The sequence below is a fragment of the Myotis lucifugus genome, unplaced genomic scaffold (assembly GCF_000147115.1).
Source record: "Myotis lucifugus unplaced genomic scaffold, Myoluc2.0 scaffold_2, whole genome shotgun sequence".
NCBI lineage: Eukaryota > Metazoa > Chordata > Mammalia > Chiroptera > Vespertilionidae > Myotis > Myotis lucifugus.
In genome coordinates, this window is record NW_005871050.1 from 23050389 (window position 1) to 23072626 (window position 22238).

The 22238-nt window shown below is 41.0% G+C and overlaps 1 protein-coding gene and 1 pseudogene across 1 annotated transcript in view; one reads left to right on the forward strand and one right to left on the reverse strand.

Moving 5' to 3' along the window:
• AMOT (angiomotin) overlaps window positions 1-14491 on the forward strand; it is a 70217-nt gene extending 55726 nt beyond the window's left edge. Inside the window, exons 10-14 of the mRNA XM_006082209.3 lie at window positions 736-926; window positions 7475-7594; window positions 8368-8600; window positions 9702-10349; window positions 10705-14491. Of these exons, the coding sequence (XP_006082271.1) occupies window positions 736-926; window positions 7475-7594; window positions 8368-8600; window positions 9702-10349; window positions 10705-10802 (1290 nt within the window). The 3' untranslated portion in view covers window positions 10803-14491. The remainder of the gene's footprint in view (window positions 1-735; window positions 927-7474; window positions 7595-8367; window positions 8601-9701; window positions 10350-10704) is intronic.
• A 2003-nt stretch (window positions 14492-16494) lies between these two features.
• On the reverse strand, window positions 16495-21790 carry LOC102441462 (annotated as a pseudogene).
• Between the last annotated feature and the right edge of the window lie 448 nt (window positions 21791-22238).

Below are 22238 nucleotides of genomic sequence, written 5' to 3' on the forward strand. Positions count from 1 at the left end.
AAAGAAAAGGAGTATTCCTGACTGCTTATTTTTCCCTTGGTGTTTGACATGAAGACAAAAACAGACTCATGCTCATCTTTAGGATTTTTGCCTCACCCGATCTTACTCCAGAGTACCTCTTAATTGTAAAGGCAAAGCTTGCTTACTTAGCTTCCTATCATGGCAAAATCCTTAATGCCTATTATCTTGCACCTTTTATTTTTCACATGAACCCCAGAAACAGTAGACCCAACAAGAAGTGAAGATGCTATAAAAGTAGATTCCTAATCATTTTCGAATTGGAAATGGTCTTTAGAATGATCAGACCATACCCCTCATTTTTACATGAAAGTAAATCAAGACCTAGAAAAAGTTGCATGACTTATTGAAAGCCAAACAACAAGTTAGGGGCAAGGTAAAAACCAAAGCCTAGATTTGTGATTCCAATTTTAATCATCTACCATGCAGGCAGGCAAGCATGGTGGTTTGTAAAACATTTATCCACTTTCTGAGCAGCATGACAATTTGATGTGGCATGCTCCTTCCTTGATCAAGGGAGTCTCAGATTCAAGCCCAAAATAGACAATCCTGTGGCCTTAGGAGGAAATCTGAATTCCTTTTTGCTTCAGAATCAGAATCCAAACTGAAGTGGCTTGGGCAGTAATTCTTTCCAAATATAGAGACTCTTCAAATGGGACTTGGCTACCACACTTCTTTTCCTACTAATCTGAGGGGTGTCGGCATCTCCCCCAACAGCGCCAGGGCAGCTCTCAGCCCACCAACGTTTCGGAATACAATGCTGCTGCACTGATGGAGCTCCTTCGTGAAAAGGAGGAACGGATCCTGGCCCTGGAAGCTGATATGACTAAGTGGGAACAAAAGTACTTAGAGGAGAACGTGATGAGACATTTTGCTCTGGATGCTGCTGCAACTGTAGCTGCTCAGAGGTAACTACTTGGTTGGTACAGTCACTCCTTGAAGGGCATGGGGCTGGGGGTAGAACAAAAAGGTGACTAATTAATAGATTTTCCAGTGTGTTCTTTTTTTCTCTCTAATGTTCTCCACCCCTCCTACTTTCTACTTAAGTGTGTTTTCTTTCATCTGGTTATGCAGGGACTGAATGACTGTGGGGGCAGAGGATCAGGGATTTGAAAATGAAAGTTACTTATAAACTTATTGGAATCATAGTTCAGCTTTCCTCAGAAGCCAGAACAATCACAGATGGAATCAACTGAACCATTTGCACACCTACATCGCCAGAGCCACAGTGTCTTTCAGCCAGATGTGTAGGTTTCTTTGTTTAGCCCCCAAGCTGGAGTGAAAGACTCTCCAGCAAAATGCACTCTGAAACTAAATGTCACTCAGGAGTGGCTGCTGCCATTTGATACCTCTGGCTTGTCCAAGGTATGCCAAAGGCTATGCTTAACATGAATCCACCCTGCCCTTTGAGAAGGTCTATATTTGAAGAATACATTCTCTGTGTCCATGAGTCTATCACATGTAAGCAGTCATGTTCTACTTGATAAGGGAACGTGGCTGGAGGATTTTAAAAATGTTTCAGCTTATTTGTTCCCCTTTTCACATTATAAACAGTAATTTTTTGATCTTTGGAGGAAACTGTTCTTATCCAGTTTGTTGGCTCTCTGCTAGTCATACTCATCATTTGGGAAAGAATGAAACAATGACAAAACTAAATTCGTGCTCGGCCGGTGTGATTCAATGGTTGAGTATTGACCCATGAACCAAGAGGTCACTGGTTCGATTCCTTGTCGGGGCACATGCTCAGGTTTCGGGCTCAATCCCCAGTAGGGGGCATGCAGAAAGCAGCCGATCGATGATGTTTCTCTCATCAATGTTTCTATCTCTCTATCCATCTCCCTTCCTATCTCTCTAAAAATCAATAAAAATGTATTTCAAAAACACTAAGTTCAAATAATGAGATGACGTGTGTTGTGGAGATACAGGCAGAGCCTTGATCTGGAGCTGGGTATTCAAGGTGGCCTATAGCATATTGCACCCAGCACAGTCTCTATCCAGAAAGTTATTAAGAACCACAGTGTTGTTTTTAAGATTCTCCTAAACATGGTGAACTGGAACAGTGTGGAAGCGCTTGCCACACTTTGAGCTGGAGTGTTTGTGTGGAGGGGCCAGTTGATACCTTTAGTTTTGAGTCTTTCTCCTGCTAAATCAGAGGGAGTTCAATGCTTAAGAGCTGGACTGGTGGTTTGTAAACCTATTTCCAATTCTCTAGGAAGACATCTTATGTTTCTCTGCCTGCCTCCTGGTGTCCTCTATAAACCTTAGCAGTGGTTCTCAACCTTCTGGCCCTTTAAATACAGTTCCTCATGTTGTGACCCAACCATAAAATTATTTTTGTTGCTACTTCATAACTGTAATGTTGCTACTGTTATGAATCATAATGTAAATATCTTATATGCAGGGTGGTCTTAGGCGACCCCTGTGAAAGGGTTGTTCGACCGCCAAAGGGGTCGCGACCCACAGGTTGAGAACAGCTGCCTTAAAGCGATTAGAATCGCCTGTGTTTGGACTTTGAATTCCTCATGGGCTTAAGCTTACTTGTTTTTGTTTTCTGAGAAGTGTGCTCAGTACATGCCAGTGTAGTGATAGAGTGCACAGACACTCCAGCTGTGCTACTCGGATGGCCGAGAACTTTGTAGATTAGAAGCAGAATTAATTCTAAGTTTAGCTCCATGCTCCCAAGAAAACACCTGTGCCCAGCACTTGTTCAGAATTTATTCAGGAAACCCTAGCACTGTAAAGGAGATGCAAGGTAATTTTGTTGTCTTTGCCCATAAACTTAGAAAGATACAGCTCATGAAGGTATGCAGTGTGGGAAAATGTTAGAAAGCCAGGGTTCTTGGTACTGGGAAGTTCATTGCTGAAACTGACTTCAGAATAAGACTCTAGGTCAAGATGCAGGATAGTAAGGAAGTTGTCACTGAGTAGCGTTCCATGGTATGGATTTACCACAGTTGTTTATCCATTCACTTGATAATGGATATTTGGATTGTTTCCAGTGTTTAGCCTTTGTGAAAAATAAAATACAGAATTTTAACATAAGACTAGACAACTATCTCTCCTCAAGTTAGAAGACATATTTAATAAGTAATAATACCTATTTCATCATCTTTGAAATCATGATATCTGGGAGGCAGCAGAGTACAGAGATTAAGGTGTCAAAAATGTAGATTAAATCCTGATTTCTTCTGCCTCTTAGTAGCTGTGTGTGATCTTGGGAAAACTATTTATACTGTGCCTCTATTTGTATTCCTTCCAGCATTTTGATTCTATGAAACACCTCTTGTCGAAGTGAAAGATGTCAATGCAAGAAATCACATTGAGTATTTAATGTATAAGATACTCTTCTAAGTGCTTTAAAATTATTGATCATCCTCACAATAATTCTTTCAGATAAGTACTATTATCCATTATACAGATAAGGAAACTGATGCACAGTGTAAATAGTTTGCCCAAGATCACACACAGCTACTATGAGGCAGGAGAATCAGGATTTAAATCTACATTTTTGACACCTAGCCACTATACTCTGCTACCTCCCAGATATCATGATTTCAAAGATGATGAAATAGGGATTATTACCTGTTCAAGAGTTACTACCAGTATTTGAGGCTTATTATTTACTCACTTAAAAATATTATAAATAACACTGGCTGGTGTGGCTCAGTTGGTTGAGCGTCATCCAGTGCCCTGAAGGGTCACTGGTTCAGTTTCCGGTCAGGGCACACACCTGGGTTGTGGGTTTGATCCCCGGTTAGGGTGCATACAAGGCAATTGATCAATGTTTCTCTCTCCCTCTCCCTTCCCCTTTCTCTAAAAATCAATAAAAACACATTATCAGGTGAGGACTAAAAAGTATTATAAATAATCAGACTAATAGGCCTATATTATAATTTCATACTTTTGTGTCCCTAGAGATTGATTCCTCTCTAGATGCTTAATATAGATGAGGAAAATTACCACGTAGGAATTCAATCCCAGAAGAACCCATTTAGCAGTGCAGTTGGTGAATTATTTCTAAAGAGCAGCAAAAGGATAAAAAGATAAAACACCTGATCAACCTCTCAGAATGTGCAAGTTTCCTTCTTATTTTGGGCAAAGTAAATCTGGGAAAGAAGGAAGAAAGGGAAGCAGGAGATAGAAGCTGGTCACACACATTACATATGTCTACCTTTTCCTTCATTGTAGGCCTTTCTCAGTTTCCATCCTCAGTTTTCTTCCCATTCTACATTGTCTTAGTTATTTTGTTCTGTATTACAGCTTCAAGTGGTAACTCTGACATCTCTAAAATTAAAGTTAGAAATTTCAACAACTTGTTGGATATTGTTATATGGCTATTTGTAAAACACTTTACCTCCAATGTAATTAAAATAAAAATCCATTATATTGTGTTTTTGGGGAAAAAATCTCTCCTCCATTTTCTGTCTTAGAAAATGAGTGGTATGTCATCTCTTCTAGTCATTTGAATTAGAAACAACAAAGTTCTCATTCATTCTTCCCTCACCTTAACACACAGATTTAAGCATTCTCCAAGTTCTAGCAATTCTGCCTTCTATAGTCTGTTTCCATTTCCCTTGCCATTTCACTGGTTCCTGTTTTCATTATATCTTGCTGGGATTATTTCAATATAACCTTTCTGACTGGTCTGCCTGTGTCTAGTATTATTGCTCCTCTAATCCCTCCATCACATTTCAGTAAGAGAACGCTATCGTCCTAACACACAGCTGGGATCATTGCAATCCTCTCGAAAAGCTCTAATTATTTTCAGTGCCTATTGGAGTAAAGTCCAAACTCATTTCTGTAATCATTAATTATTAACTTTTTTGTTTCCCTGTACAAGTTTCCTGCAGTCAGGAACTAGTCTTACTGATATCTAGCCACTCTACAGCCTCATACTAACTTCAAACACAGTGCTGTACTCATGGCTGAGTTTACATAATTAACAAATAAAAGGATGCTACCTATATGAAAAGATAGACTTGAAGTTTAAAAGGCCACTTGATGTTTTAATTTGGAGGTCATGGGTGGTATTCCAGAAAGCAATGTAAGTAATGTGATGGGGATAACTTTGTTGGAGAAAGGAAGGAGAGAGAAGATGGCTGAAAAGACAATTGCCAGAAACGGATAACTTAAGAATTGGAGATGGGGCATGACAAATTCATGGATTTAGGGTTTGGGATTTGCAGGTTGTGTTTTCAAGCTCAGCATCTCTCTATGAATGTGCTTAAGAATCGTTTCACAGTATTGGGAGTTAGCAGGTCAAGGTGCTCCTTCAAACACTGTGCTTGCTTGCTTTTGCCTAAACCATGGGCTTAGTGGCCCAGCTTCTAGAAAGAAGATTGATATTGAAGGCCGTCCTGGCAGCTCTGTAGGAATTCACTAAGTGCCCCACATTTTCAGGCTCCATTCCTGAGGAGCTCACAGTGTCCATATCAATTAGCTGGCAGGGCTCTGAGTCCCCCGAAAGGTCTTTTATGCAGTGGATGTGGCAGTAAGCCAGCACTGGCTCCCCTAGTGACAAACCAATATGCTCAAGTTCCCAGTGTCCATAGATACCATGCACTTTTTAGAGAGGTCTGGCTCTGAAGCCTCAGCCATCACACTGGAACTCTGTACTGCAGGAAATGCCTCCAGGATTATACCAAGAACTGGAATTCTTTCTAGTCATAATCTCTTTAATGTTATTCTCCTTCTACCTATACTTTTCTCTCCTAATAATAGATAACTTTGTTGAGTATTTTTACTGTGTCTGGCACTATGTTACATGCATACCTCTATTTTATCCCCTAAAGATCCCATGAGATATAGGTACAATTATTTCCATTTTGCATATGAAGAGACTGAGACTTAGAGCAGTTAACTGACTTCTTGAGCTCAGAGAGTTTGTTAGTGGCAGTGAATTTAGGAAGGCTGGGGCTTGACCCTGGTATGGTCTATAGTCAGAGCCGGTGCTCTCGCCACTGTACAGTGCCACTTCTTCTTAGGTACTTTGGAGCACTGGAGCCATTCCCAGTAGGACTTCAAGCAAGTGAACTGCTCTAGAGCAAGTGTAGAATTCTGAGATACTAAAATATTTTGAATTTAGCAAATGATGAGAGCCATTGTAATCTATTCCTTCCTTGCTCTCCAATTATTTCCCTATTCAAATAAGTTGTTTCAGCCTTGTATATAAGGTGCAAGTGTTTTGGGGGACAGTATTTTTTGCAAAAACACACCAAAATTTCCCAACTTTAATACTAACTTTCTGCCTCTTCATTCCATTGCCCCTTTGCTCCCAGCTGCACTGGTCACAATCTCTAAGCTAAGAGAACACAGCTGGAGCAAGCTGCCAGCAGAAAATATGTCTGGAGTTCTCCCACAGATCTGTGTTCTCATAGGAAATATAATGAAGCAGTGCCAGTTCATTGTTTTCCCAGCCTATTGTCTGATTTCCTTAAAGAGCAATATAATTACATCAATATTCTTCCTAATCTCTTTTCTTTCCCTCCACGTTACTCAAATAAGACCCAGTTTTCGTCGTTCCATTTCCCTTTTTTTCCTACTGTTAGTCGTAAGTGAACTAAAGAAAGATGCAATGACCTCACTTATCAACAGAATAAAGGATTCCCTTGTTTTTGACTTGTGCTAATTAGACATCAGCCATGCCCATGGGCTAGACCCTCTTCTTTTTCTCTTTCCTCTCTCTCTCTCTCTCTCTCTCTCTCTCTCTCACACACACACACACACACACACACACACACACACACACACGTTTCTTACTAATTAGTCTTTGAGTCAATGGCCTGAGACACTTTCAGATGGAACATGATGGTCCCTCATGCAGTTGGGATTCTGGCAAGAGAACAGTCATTTAGTTGGGGAAGACTCAATGGTTTGGAACCAGAACCTTTCAGATGCAGGTTAGATAGGACTCACGTGGCACTGACTCAAAGACCCTGCTTCTCACTCAGCTCACATGCCCTACCTGTTGACATGTCTATAGTTTGTTTCTAGCACTCAGGTGTAGTTAATGCTGTTCATCTGTCACATTAAAAATCTAACTTTTTTTCATTTTATGACTGTCATGAGAATAAAATGGAAATATAAAATATCTTATATGTAATATAAATAATATAAAGTGGAAATATAAATATCCACCTATTGCCTGGCCAAAATGTGAAAACCAGAATGTTTTGGAAGGATATCTGCTTGGTTTTGAAGGCAAACCCGTGCACACTTCTCATAGAATCTCTCACTGACTTTTGCAGCTACTTCCAGGCCAATCACCTCTTCTAGTTCTGAAAGTTGGAGTTTCTTATCTTGAAAGCTCTTATCAGTTAGCCACCCAGAAACTAATCTTGCCTAATAAGTTTAATTTCAATTTAGGGCTTTTTCAGCAATATCTTTTACTTAGGAAGGGGATAGGATTTATTGATTTTGCTATCCTTTCATTATCATACTGTCATTTCCTTCCCAGGGACACAGTCATCAGCCACTCTCCTAACACCAGCTATGACACAGCTCTCGAAGCTCGCATCCAGAAAGAGGAGGAAGAAATCTTGATGGTCAACAAGCGTTGCCTTGATATGGAGGGCAGGTAAAATGTTGATCTGGACCCCGAGTTGGTATGGAGACCAGATAGGTCAGTAGGGAAGGGCGAGCATCTTCGTTCACAGCTGGGAAACCTGATAATGTAGCCTCCCCCACCCCTACACTCCTGCCAACCTGTTACTTAGGATATGAGATGCAATGACCTTTACCTTGATCATTCCACTCACTGTGGAATTCCAAGTAGTGTTGCTTTCCCCTTTGGCCTTGGTAATTGCTTTCCATCTGCCTTCTGCCAGAACTGACCCGTTGGTATTTGCACTCTGGGGTATTCTTTCTAGCACTGTACCACAACCCTGTTATACTGCACAGTGCTCAGTAAAAGAACATCTAGTCATGCTGTACATGATGCCTCTTATAAACTCATAATCATTTACTTATTACTTGAAGGTTATGGCCCATGTATAGAAGTTCCCATCTTTTCACTGACTTCATTTCTGTTGACTCAGATTCTTCACTATAACACTCACTATATCGGTTTACTCTCATATACGGTCCTTCCCCCCCTCCCCCGCCCCCACCAATATTGTACTTTGGCTTCCTAAAATTTAAGCAACAACTCCTGCATGCTCTGTTCTATCCCTTTGGAGGTATAGAAAGGCATTTTGAAAATGTAGCACTGTCCCTTGTCTCACAACTCAGAAATAACTAGACCACCACTTAGTCAAAAAGGTAATGGAAGTTCAAGTCTATGTAGGCAGTGAGAGTAGAACATGAAGATGGCAACAAGATCTTTAAATGTTCTTTGTCTTTGGCTCCTAGGATTAAGATCCTCCATGCCCAAATTATTGAGAAGGATGCCATGATCAAAGTACTCCAGCAACGTTCCCGGAAGGAGCCTAGTAAGACTGAGCAGCTGTCATCCATGCGGCCAGCAAAGTCTCTGATGTCCATTTCCAATGCTGGATCGGGCTTGCTCTCCCACTCTTCCACCCTGACTGGCACCCCCATCATGGAAGAGAAACGGGATGATAAGAGCTGGAAAGGGAGCCTAGGTAATGACAATAAATAAGGAAGATTAAAGTGACATGTTTAAGGAGAGCCCTGACTTAGCTATGTGCCCACACAGCAAGGGAAGAGAGTGATGGTCCCGATTCTAGACAGGAAGATATCGCAGGTTGGGGTCCCCCTGAGAGGCTAGCTGTGAGGTCTCACGGAGACAACATTGGGTTGAAGCCACGGGCTTAGAAGATAAGAATCCTGAGTTCTATTTGGGTGGGAAGGAAAACAACTTGTTTCCTCTAAAAAATTCTCAGATTTGGCCTTTACCACATGGGACCTTTTGTTCATAGCCCATGTAGCCTTTGTGCCATTAAAAAATTTAAAATTTCAGCTTTTTCTGTGTTATTTTCTTCCATAAAATTCAAGGACTCAGAGTTCTAGTTAAGCTAAATGGAGCTGGGTGACAGGTTTTTGTTACCATAATGTTCTGAGATGAGAATAGAATGTACTTTTTCACTTCTTCCCTGTCCATTGCTTCCCTTCTAATCAAAACCTCAGAAGTATTTGTGATACCACGAGGCACTTTGTTAGAGCCTGAGGAAACAAGCTGTATATATTTTAATTTTAGCTGTTTTTGTTGCTTCCAATAACTTTCTTGGTTCTGTGACACTTGCAGTGCCCTTTAGTTAGAGCAGGCACTTTCGGGATCATGGTCATGATTAGAACCTTAGATCACACAATTATTACCACATTCATCTGTGACCACAGACTTCTTCCACCGATCCCTTCCAGCTGTCTAGTATGGATGGTGTTGCTTATAGGTGGAAACAAGTAGAAGCATTCTGATAGCTCAGTGGAAATCAATCACCATTGGACAAATAAATCAAAACACATACCCAGGACACTTCAGGTTTAATACGATGTGCTGGGGCTTGGAGAATGAGAACCAGAAGGGGTCTACCAACTCTGAAAGAAACTTTTAGACACGACGGGAAGTGCGTGACAAACTGATTTCTGGGTTCGAATGAGGACAAAGTAAAGAATTAGACCCATTCATATTTCTCCTGAACCTCCTACAAAGAAGAAGAGGTAATGAGATGCCTGCATTTGAAGAAAGTATAGTTTTCTAACCTCTTTCCCTCTTCCCTTTGTAGGCATTCTCTTGGGTGGAGACTACCGTGCAGAGTCTGTCTCTTCTACACCCTCACCTGTGCCGCCCTCGACTCCCCTGCTCTCAGCTCACTCTAAGACGGGCAGCCGAGACTGCAGCACCCAAACAGAACGGGGAACTGAAGCAAACAAAACTGCAGCTGTTACTCCAATCTCTATTCCTGCTACAGTTGCTGCCGCCACTTCTGCCGCCATCACTGCCAATGCTGCCACCAACACCACCACCATGGTAGCTGCTGCTCCAGTGGCTGTTGCTGCTGCCGCTGCCCCATCTCCAGCAGCTGCTGCTGCTGCTCTTGCTGCTGCTGTTTCTCCAGCTGCTGCTATTCAGATTCCAGCCGCTGCCTCTGCTGTTGCTGCTACTATTGTTGCTCCTGCTTCTGCTGCTGCTGTTCAGGTTGCTCCAGCTGCTCCAGCTCAGGCTCCAACTCCGGTTCCGGCTCCAGCAGCAGCTCAGGCTTCTGCTCCAGCTCTGACTCAGACATCGACTCCATCTCCAGTTGCAGCTGCTACTCCAGCTCCAGCGCCAACTCCATCTTTGGCTCAGGCTGAGGCTCCTGCAACTCCAGCCGCTGCTTCTGGACCACGGCGCTTGTCTATACCAAATTTGGCCTGTAATCCAGACAAGACAGGTAATAATGCTCTACCAGGTAGCTTTTGATTCTGCCCCCATTACAGATTTGTTTGTACCTGCTGTTTGGGCACAGTTGGTCATTTGGAGGGAGGTTTTTCATATTCTAAAAAGGATTAATCAGGCAAGATGAGGGCAGAGAGTCTGTAAATAACATCTGACATTAAGATGGGAACAGAAATGAATCCAGGCCTTTCTCCCAGTAGAAGTAAATAAATGTTCAGGGGAACAAGGCAGGTGACAAGCAAGTCTCCCCTGGCCATTGACTTCATAGGGGCTTTAAAAGCTGTCCATTTCTAGAAATTTGTGTTTTTATGCTATCCCTAAGTGTCTTCTAATCCCTTATTTCTATGTAGATGGTCCCGTTTTCCACTCCAATACTCTGGAGAGAAAAGCTGCTGCTCAGATCCTGGGACAAGAGCCTGATGCAGAAATGGTGGAATATCTCATCTAAACGGCCTAATCAAGAGCTGCAGTTTATCAGCAAGAATGCTCTTAATCATTTTCCCTTTTGTTGTTATTTTGAGGGTGAGGAAAAGGGATTGGGGGAATGTTTTTTTAAAGGGACTTTTTATTGAGACCTTATAGTACTTACATAATGCCATATGAACTCCAGTCTATTTTGGTGCACTTAGAGAGTACCTCTAAAGACAAATCAATCAGAGTGTGCTCTAAAGGTTATTGTTTGGATTTCTACAAATACTGGGACTGTTAATAGCTGGATATTCACCAGTGTTTTACAATGTGCTTAAAAATTTTTGGCATTTCCATATTCCAGATCATTTTTTATTGAAGAGCACAGTATGTTTGGAAGACAGTGTGTAAAAGGTAGTTCAGAAATGGGAAGCCGGAGAGAATTTGCACATGTGATGTTTTGCAGAGTTACCATCTAGGCAGCATCCAGAGAGAGAGAGTTCTTGCCTCGGGCTCATGAAAGGGGATAGTTTTTGGAGCCATGTAAACTGGAGGGAAGGTAGGGAGTAGTGGGGTGTGGAAGGGTGCTGGAGCTAATTTTCCCTTCCAACTTCCCAGCTACCCTGTGCCAGGGGATTGTTTTTATTTTCATTTCAGTGGTGCTTTGGAAGTTGATTCTTTTGGTTCCCTCTTGGAGGTTCATACATTCATATATATACTCTGGAATAATTTATGCATTTGGGTAATTAATATATTGCTTTCAGCCACTAGGAAAGTTAAATTAGCTGAAACTTCCTCTCTCTTAGAGAGTTAGACCACCGGAGGCCTTGATGGAGAGTTGCATGAGGTGCTTGCAGAATGTAGACCTTTGTGGTCTGTGTCTAGCCATGAACAGCTTGCTTGCCTTTCCTGAGACCAATCTGCTTAGTGTCTAATTCTTCCTCAGCACAAATTCACTGGCTGTGTCACCAGTTCTCAAATTGTCAACTACTTGCAAAACGAGGAAGCACTTTTGGTGACAGGTTGAATGCTTTGAATTTCTGGTGACTACTTTGAAATAACTCATTTTGTTTCCCAAGTTCTTAGATGTATTTGACTATCACCTCCAAGGGAAAAGCATCAGAAACCCAAAGTACTATGCTGCAGTCAGGGGAGAGGTGGGCTGCAGCAGAGTCCTCAGCTACCTCTTTTCATGGCCAGTGACTCCATCTTGGAATGCTTTTGGAGAGCAGCAGGAAATGTACATGTGGGCAGGGACCAAGGAGGCCATGGCTCCAAGCTTTGCCTAAGGGCTGCCTCCAGGAACACAGAAGGGCTGCTCATTGCCATAGGTCCCTGCTCTGTGTCATTTATCTACCCTTCATTAAGATGATAAATCTACAATCAATGTCATTAATATCAGTTTTCAGGGGTTTGGGGGGAGGTGAGGGGATTGGGAGTGTTATGTAAGGGTAGGGGGGGTAGAGGTTTGGGGATATGCTAGTTAGAAATCAGATTAATAGAAGAGTAGGCCTGATATATTACATTGTGAGGCATAGTGGCTGGAAGGAATTTTTGCAATACAATAGCCCAACCCCATCATTTTAGTGATGAGGAATCTGAGACCTGGAGACTTTAAGTGACTTTTTCAAGATCATACAACACAGCTTCCCACTCTGCCAAATACCATGCTTATTTTGGGAAACACTTATATACAAAAAGCCCCATTTTAAGAAAAGGCATCTTCACAGTCCAGGGCATATGTATTTTGTAAAATGGCCCTGGCTTCAGTAGTTTGTACAGGGCTTTGAGTTCCTATCTTGCCTTTCCTGCAGTGCCTTTTGCAAGGTTTTTCCTTTCCTGATTCTGATTTCAGTATGGAGTCACATGGGACATCTGCCCTAAAATATCAACCTCACTTCTCTTGCTATGAGATTGGCTGTCTTGGATCACCTTACAGAGTTCCTCTGTAAGTATAGGAATGGCCTACTTAACAGTATTCTTGTGTCATTCCCAGTGACCTTCCAAAGGAATTATTTTGTGTGGGGGGAAGGAGGAGATAAGAGGGAAAGTGATGTGGTTTTTCAGGCAGTCTTGACATTTTTAATAATAAAGTGATTATCACACACATTAGTACTCAGTTATTTAGTGAATCCCAAATAGAAATTAAAAGTGCAGTTGTGTTAATGCTCATTCATATTACCCTTTAGTCATAGAAAAAAAAAACACCTCAAATAGTAAAAGCAACAAGTGGCAAACTTCAGAACTGCTACTTTCTGTCTAAATAAATGCATAAGTAAATAGAAAAATAAACCTTTCATTTACTCCTTTCATGTTTATAACATATTGCCAGCATTTTTGCTAGCTCTGGGAGCCATGGTTTTAATTACATTTTGTAAGGTGACAAATGTCATACATTCCACACTGTGTGGCAGCCATCTCTTTAGGCTCATGTATTTTGGGAAAGGAGGAAGTTCTTAGCTAAATATTATTTTGAACTTTCCACAACATCTCTGCCCGCCCCCCTCACACCAGAGGGGTTCCCTTTTGGCTCAGTTTTTAATCCCAGATAATTTACTCAAATACATTGTACATTTGAGAGATGGAAGAAGTCCATGTCAGTGTATTATGTTTACGAAGAAGATTGATTCAGCCTTTTCAGAAGATCCCTAATAGATGACATTTTAAAATTCAGGTTTATGGGAGAAATGTCAAGGTAGCCACCTTTTCACAATTGTGTCAATGTAACACTTGGGGGATGTTTCTGGACTCCCACCTATCTATGCATTTTACTGGCACCTCAGAACAGGAAGGTGACCTTGTTGTCTTAACTTGTACTGCATGGTGGTCTCTGGGGACCTTTTAAGTCAGTTGTACTTCAACGTCCCTTGTACAGAAAAATTTCATTAGAACAAACTTTACTTGATATGAAATTCTTATTAACATTTTTTATTAAATAAAAGTAGCTTGAGCTTTCTTATAAAATCATGTATCTTAATTGTTGTTTTAATGAAGGATTTGTTTTCAGTGCTGCTTTTGAGCTTTAGGTTGAGAGGATAGTAGGAACCTGAAATATTTGCCATCACCTGCCATGGGAAACAAACTAGGAGACCCATCACATTCTCTTTTTCTTGTTACACAGTTGGTTATGCACAACAATTGGAAAATGAACAAACTTACTGTGCAAACTACTTTTTATGAAGAGCCTAAAAACTAATAATGTAGCAACTTCAAGTGTATACATATGCACTAACTCTTATACATTATATTCTCATGTCTGTTATCTCCTGTTATCTCAATTGCTCATTCGCATATGGAATTTGTTACTTAAAATGTGTGCATTCTTACTGAACATGTTTTCAAAGGAAGGCATTAGCTATGGGCTAATTGCCACCAATTTCATCCTGGCATGATCCTTGGAATATATCTTCCAAGTGCCATCCATCATCAGTCGGACCAGTGTCGGGAGTTTGTTTGTTTTTTTCTGGTAGCAACGATGGGTTATATGAAGCCTTCAACCCTCCTTCTGTGGCCTCCCTTGTGATTAATGGCATGTGTTTGTAAAATGAATAGCTGCGGTTGGCAGATGGCTAGAGAAGAATCACCTTTGGTTTGAAATGTATTTGGCCTTATAATGATTAAGACCCCATTCTGTAATCAACGGAGCTAGTTCCAGTAAAATTAAGCAGGTGTGAATCCACTCTGTGCCTATCTTTTCACTGACAATAAAGTTAGCTATTTTAAAATGCAGTACTGTGTGGAAAATGCTTTGGTGTTTACCCGACAGATGTTTTAGTTGAGCTTGTACCAGTGATTGCTTTCAATTTAGTATGCAGTGAAATTGACTTTCAAGGGCAGCATGCAGAATTTGCATTTGCTTAAAGTATGGAATGTGATTATAAAGTATTAAGACAACACCACTGGCTGCATTGGTTTCTTTATATATTCAGGCAGCATATATTAAGAGCTTTGCATCTTTTTATCTCCTGGTTCCAAGGGATAAAATGATGGCCACCCAAAACAGAGAATTCATCATTTGGTTAGCATGTTGGAAGGCCCCTTGATGTTCCTTTTGTACCCTTGTTCTTATGCCAATTAATCAGTTTTGGTTGCAGAAGCTTGTTATTAAAAGTAAATCAGTACCACATACAAGTTGGCTCTTTTCACTGAAAATGTTAAAGCTGTCTTTACACTGCCCTCCTTGTGCCTCCTGTTTACCACTGAGGCCCAGCCTAACTGGGAGATAAGATCCCCACAGGCTTGGAAATGACACTTTCACAGTGAAATAAGCTTGATGTGTGTTGCAAAATAAATGGGGAGAGGGTATAGAACTCATTCTAAATTTTACTTTTTGATTAAGGTGGGCTGCATTCCTCTTACGAATTTAATTCGTTCCGTGACGGAGCTCGTAACTCAAATTACTCGTATGTCAAATCAAGAAGTGAACGAGTGAGACATGTGATGCTGGGCTGATGTTGTGGCGTTCACTGTGACGTTCGCTGCGCCAACTAGCGGTGGGGTATCTAAAGCTGGCTCGTAACCCGAATTTTAGCTCACAACTCAAAGCAAAAAAATCGGCCTAGAGACAGCTCGTATCTCGAAAAACTCGTTAGTCGGGACACTCGTAAGTCAAGGCCCCACTGTACTTACGAGTAGCACTTTGAAAACTATATGTGTGAAAGCCCACTCCTCTTCTTCAGGACAAAGAAGATGGTCTTAAGTTAACCACACCTTCTTACAAAGCTTTGTGAAGCATTCCTTTCAGATACATATTGTTCCTCGTTCTTAATAAACAAGCGTTCCTTCAAAAGATCACTCTGTGTCAGCCTTTCTAGATATTAACCAGCTTTACAACTGATGTGATTATCTGTGTGGGACTTCATCTTCCTTCCTGTGGGCCTACTCTACTGTGACAAGTGATTTGCACAACTGCAGAAACAAACACCCCCTGCTTCTCACCTTCTCCACCTCCATCTTATCCTACAGGAGGGTTTTTATTACAGGAAAAATACTGTAAGTGATTTGATCTTAGAACACTTTCTACATTTATTGGCATTCACCCTGATATTTGAATGAAGACCTCTGAGTGACTTAGTTTCCAAAAAGGAAAACATTTACAACCCCAGATTTTCATACCACATCATAAGTACTCACTCAGATGCAGTTACTTTGGTTCCTATTTTTTTTTCATTTGCCTTTGCCTTGGACCGCTAGTTTCAGGCATGTGTGAGTTGTTGAATAGCTGCATATTACATGTTGTCATTATGTAAAAGGCCCTGAAGTTTAAAAAATATGTCCATGATTCTAGTTTATTAGAGAAAATTGCACACACACACACACACACACACATGCACATACACACATTTAAAATTCATTATGATTGACGAATGGAAAAAGTTTGAACAAGATACAGAACAAATGCAAATAAGGGAATGATTGCTGGGATGGCGCAGAGAGTATGTGTGGGGGGACTGAGTTGAGCTTTGAAGGATGTGTAGGAGTTAAAATGGTGAACTAGGAGATGGAACAAACATTCCTTGCAAAAGGGATAATATGTGCAAAGGCAATCTCATTATGTCAGAGTTGCAATCAAATGAAGACTATGTTTCCAAAATCAAAGACCCTAGAGAACTACTCTGAATTTTAACATCCTCATCATGGAAACTTACAAACTCACTCAGGTGGTTGACATACTGGTCCAGAAGTCAAAAGAACATGGAGTTCTGGTCCTACGTCAGCCTCTAAGCAGACATTTACTCCTGAACAAGTTCCTTAAGATCAAAGAGCTTTATCAACAAAATGAGGATAAATATATATCCCTATGGACCTCATGGAGAGGGGACAAGAGACCTTCACAAAGTGAGACTATAAAAAGATGCCAGTCCAAACAATGGGCTGAATCTATAAAGAGGAACTGGTTTTTTATTATTATTATTAAATAAAACTTCAAACATACACAAAAACAGAATAGTGTAAGGCATTCCCATGTGTCCATTGCTAGGGGCTTCAAGTTATTACCAATGGATCAATGCTTGGCCAATCTTGCTTCATTTATCACCTCTACCCATCCACCCTCTACTATTTTGAGGCACATCTCAGACATCATAGCATTTAATCCAGACATATTTCAGTATTCATGAATATAAATTTTTTTTATGATGACAAATTTGAAGTGTTCCTCCTGGAACCAAAATATATAACTCACCAGCCAAACAAATAGCATGTTTGTGCTCTGGTGCTTACAAAGCTTTTTTTTTTTTAAACCTAATCTTTTGCCTTAAACCAAAACATATTTTCTCAAATATGGAGGGGTTCATTCCCCCACAATCCACATATCAAAGGGGAAGATATTTTCTTTAAAGGCACTCCAGTACAGGCTCTAAGCTATTTTTCCTCTTCCATTTGGTCATCCAACTATTTCTTGTTTTCTCTCATCGACTGATTTGGTCACTATCCCAAACTTTTGGCCTTTGAATCACAGTTGTCCACTCCAGTCCCAAATGACTCAATCAGCATCCTGGCCTATCAAGTTCGTCAACCTCTCCAACTCCACTGACTTCCACATCAGCCTGCTGTTCTCATGGCTAACCCAGACCTGGCCATCACATAGAATTGCTCCACCATGGAAATCAGATATGCCAGTACCTCACTGTCTGGCCACAGTCTGCCATCCTCCCAGTTCTCCTACTCTGACCCTATTTGTCCTTTGACTTATGAGAGACCTCTAGTCTTTTAATGCACCATTTCCTCCTACTCATTTAGCCCTGACCTACCTGATCTGACCTCATGTTCAAATACCTGAACCCTCAAATCATTAATATCCCTTAAAACCTCAACCATTCATCACAAGTCAGAAACTCATGAATCATCCTTGACACCTCCCTCTCCCTTATAGTTTATCCGTCACTGATCCTATCAAAATAAATCACAAAACCCATTCACTACTTTCTAGTTCTACTGTCAACAGCCTATTTTAAGCTAGCATTATCTTTTACCTAGACTGTTTCAATAGCATATTCACCTAACTTGATCTGCCCCTAACTTGGTCTATGCTTTTATTATATTTATTCAGCAACAAATATAATTAATACCATGTCATTCCCTTGCTTACAAGCTTACCCTTGGAATAAGGATAAAATGGGAACACAGGAGGTAAAACAATAAACCCAAAATTTGATAATTGTGGATTTGAAACTAAAACTCAGATATCTTGGATTCTTATTATAGTAGAATCATTACCATGCCTTGTTCTAAGTATTTTTCTTATGCTTAAGAGACATTATTGGCATGGAATCATTATTTTCTCTGTTATTAACCAAGAACAGTACTTCTTGAAGTCCTATTCAAAACATCTGTATTAGAATCACCTCACGTATTTATATAATACTAGTGGCCCATTGCTCAAAATTCATGCACATTAAAAGGGGATTAATTAAAGGAAATATTTTAATATTGCTATTTGTCCTTTCTCTATAATAGAAGTGTCAGAGATGAAAGAAAATTAGTAAAATGTATACTAAAATCTTCATCCTGTCAGAGTCTGGAGCACACCATGGGACCCAGAGTCAAGTCCCCGCCCACCCTCATGGTAAAAAAGAAAGAACTTTTACCATTTGCAACAGCATGGATGGACCTGGAGAGCATTATGCTAAGCGAAATAAGCCAGTCAGAAAAAGATAAATATCACATGATCTCACTCATGCAGCCTCAGGTTCCCTGGTCCAGCGCTGGGGCGGGGGGCATGACCTGAGGTCACCCATGAAGCCCCGCTGAGTGGGGGGTGCGGCCTGAGATCCCCTGGCAAGCCCCGCCGAGTGGGGAGGCATGGCCTGAGGTTCCCCATCAAGCTCTGCCTGTTGCGGGTAGCAGCCTCAGCTCCCCTGGCCCAGTGCTGGGAGGGGGGCAAAGCCTCAGGTCCCCCATCAAGCCCCGCTGGGCAGGGGGCACGGCCTGAGGTCCCCTAGCCCAGTGCAAGGGGAGCAGCCTGAGGTTCCCCAGCCCAGCACTGGGTTGGGGGGCACACCTTGAGGTCCCCTGTCAAGCCCCACCAGGTAGGGGGTATGACCTGAGGTCCCCCGGCCTGGCACCAGGGTGGGGTCATGGCCTGAGGTCCCTCGTCTAGCCCCGCTGGATAGGGGGCATGGCCTGAGGTCTCCTGGCCTGGTGACAAGGTGGGGGGCATGGCCTGAGGTCCCCTGTCAAGCCCCACTGGGGGGGGCAGTGTCGCGCAGCCTCAGGTGCCTGCTGATTGTTGTTAAGGCTTGTTATGGGAACTTGGCCTCCGATGTGGGTGCAGCCATCTGTGTTACGGAAATCCCTGCCTCTGCTGTGGGCTCCACCATCTTTGTGGCAGAGTGATGGTCAATTTGCATATTCCCTCTTTATTATATAAGATGCACTCTCTTACCTTGCCCCTAGAGCCATGGTCAGCAAACTGTGGCTTGCGAGCCACATGCGGCTCTTTGACCCCTTGAGTGTGGCTCTTCCTAAGCCTTAGGAGTACCCTAATTAAGTTAATAACAATGTACCTACCTATATAGTTTAAGTTTAAAAAATTGGTCTCTCAAAAGAAATTTCAATCGTTGTACTGTTGATATTTGGCTCTGTTGACTAATGAGTTTGCTGACCACTGCCCTAAAGAAGCTTATCCTATAATTCTAGGGTAAAACCCAGAAATTTGCGTTCTAATAAACTTCCCAAGAGTTTTAATGCAGTTTATCCTGAGACTACATACTTTGAGAAACACTGACCAAGGATTTTCTGGCATTTATCTTACTTTTGTTCTTCACTTCTCATAAAACATAATAGACTCCCAACTGCACATAGTAAATTTCATAAGTCCAGTTTGGACATTAGCTTTCACACACACCCTTACTTCAGTAGGTAGCCATTTTTATTTTCTTCATTAACCCTTAGTACTTACAGTAAAATAGATGCCTTTTCTCCACAGATAGGACTTTTTCTCCCTTATCCAGATATGACTCTTAAGTGGTTGAATTTAATGCTCTGATCAAACAAGACATGTTGTTGGTTACTTTTGGTTTATAGTCCTTGAAACAACCACAACCATATTTATGATCTTGGCCAATTCATTTAGCTCCAATGACTGTTCTGTAATATGAGGTCACTGGATTATGATCTCTAATATGTTTTCTGGCTCTTACATTCTTTGATTCCATGATACTAAATACAACCTCTGAGGTCAGAAATTCTTTCACATGGATCCAAAATTGGCTATGTGGAACAGATAAAAGATATTTTTAAAATCTCAATATACTGAAAGATTCTAAAACTCTAAGATCTACTCATCAAGTTTCAATTATTTTCAAACTGGTTCTGCCTACACTTGACATTTTAGTCTCTTATCCTAGCAATACCTACTCCATTCTCCTACTGTGCATGTTATTCTCCCCCCCCAAAAAAAATGAATTTCCCCCCAAAATATGAGGAGATAAAAATAGAGAAAGGAAGGACAGTTAACATTTCTTTTAAAACATGAATCTATGGTTATTTGCATTTATCCAGTTATACTGGTCTGAGTAGCACCAACAAGGGAGGATAAATGGGAAATAATCAAGATATGTATTATGTTGCAATAGATGGCTAAAAAAGAATGGCAATTGCTGAGCCACCATGATACCTATGGTACTAACTAGAGCTAGGAAAAGGGAAATAACATCTTTGCAGCCTGCTATGTGTTAGAAACTAGTTATGTGATAAACACATTACATATGTATTCCTCCCAAAAACCAAATTTAAAAGATCAAAAAGAAAATGCATGTGCTTTTTAAAACTTTTGTTTTTCTCTTACATCCAGGGGCAGATCCACATCTTATGAGCCTTGAAGCCTTGACAATTTAGAAGGCTCTCTTTATGAAAAAGAATTTTTAAAAATTATGAATACAAAACCAGATATTAAACTGTTTATTTAGGATTTAGATATCACAATTAACTATGAATTTTGAAAAGCTTACAAGTACACAAACATGACAATACTAGAGAAAGAAACCGTATTTTTTATTAATTGCCCAAAACACCTCCATATTCCCCTTTTTCTACATTTTGGCTTCATATTTTTTGCTTGCTTCTTTTTAAAAGAATTATTTATTGTTGAAAGTATTATAAATGTCCCCTTCTTCCCCCATTGTCTCTCCCAGCCCTCCCCCACCCCCACCCCAGCCTAGGCCTTTACCCCCCTATTGTCTGTATCCATTGGTTATTCTTATATGCATACAAGGTCTTTGGTTAATCTCTTATCCCCTCCCCCTGCCAATCCCCCACTGCCTTCCCTCTGAGGTTCGATGGTCTGTTTGATGCTTCTATGTCTCTATTTTTGTTCATTAGTTTATGATGTTCATTATATTCACAAATGAATAAGATCATGTGATATTTATCTTTTTCTGACTGGCTTATTTCGCTTAGCATAATGCTCTCCAGGTCCATCCATGCTGTTGCGAATGGTAAGAGTTCCTTCTTTTTTACCATCGCGTAGTATTCCATTGTGTAGATGTACCACAAGTGTTGTTTTTGTACAGTGTAAAATTTTTATATTTAGAATTAGGCAGCTGGACTCAGTTTGGATGATACCAATTTTGTTGGCAACATCCAAAGCATCATAGTCAGGAGCCAGTCGAACAGATGCCTTCTTCTCTCCATCAGGCCTTATCAGGGGGTTGACCTTGGCCACATCAATGTCATAGATCTTTACAGCCTGTTTGATCTGGTGCCTGTTGGCCTTGACATCCACAATGAACACAAGTGTATTGTTGCCTTCTATCTTCTTCATGGCTGACTTGGTAGTCAGGAGGAAGTTGATGATAGCATAGTGGTCAAGCTTGTTTCTCCTGGGTGTGCTCTTCTGAAAATATTTAGGCTCCCTTTGGAGCCTTAGTGTCTTTGGCCATTGGAATGTGGCTGACATGCGGATCTTCTTCTCTTTTTTTGTGGCTGTGGATGCCTTTTCAGCACTGCTTTCTTTGCCTTCAAAGCCTTTGCTTTGGTTTCTGCTTGGGGAGAAGCAGGGGCTTCCTTCTTAGCTTTTGGCACCATCTTCATAAAAAGGTGTACCACAGTTTTTTAATCCACTCATCTGCTGATGGGCACTTAGGCTGTATCCAAATCTTAGCTATTGTAAATTGTGCTGCTATGAACATAGAGGTGCATATATTCTTTTTGACGTGTTTCTGATTTCTTGTGATATATTCCTAGAAGTGGGATTACTGGGTCAAATGGGAGTTACATTTTTAATTTTTTTGAGGAAACTCCATACTGTTTTCCACAGAGGCTGTACCAGTCTGCATTCCCACCAGCAGTGCACAAGGGTTCCCTTTTCTCCACATCCTCGCCAGCACTTGTCATTTGTTGATTTGTTGACGATAGCCATTCTGACAGGTGTGAGATGGTACCTCATTATTGTTTTGATTTGCATCTGTCAAATAATTAGTGACTTTGAACATTTTTATATACCTCTTGGCCTTCTGTATGTCCACTTTTGAGA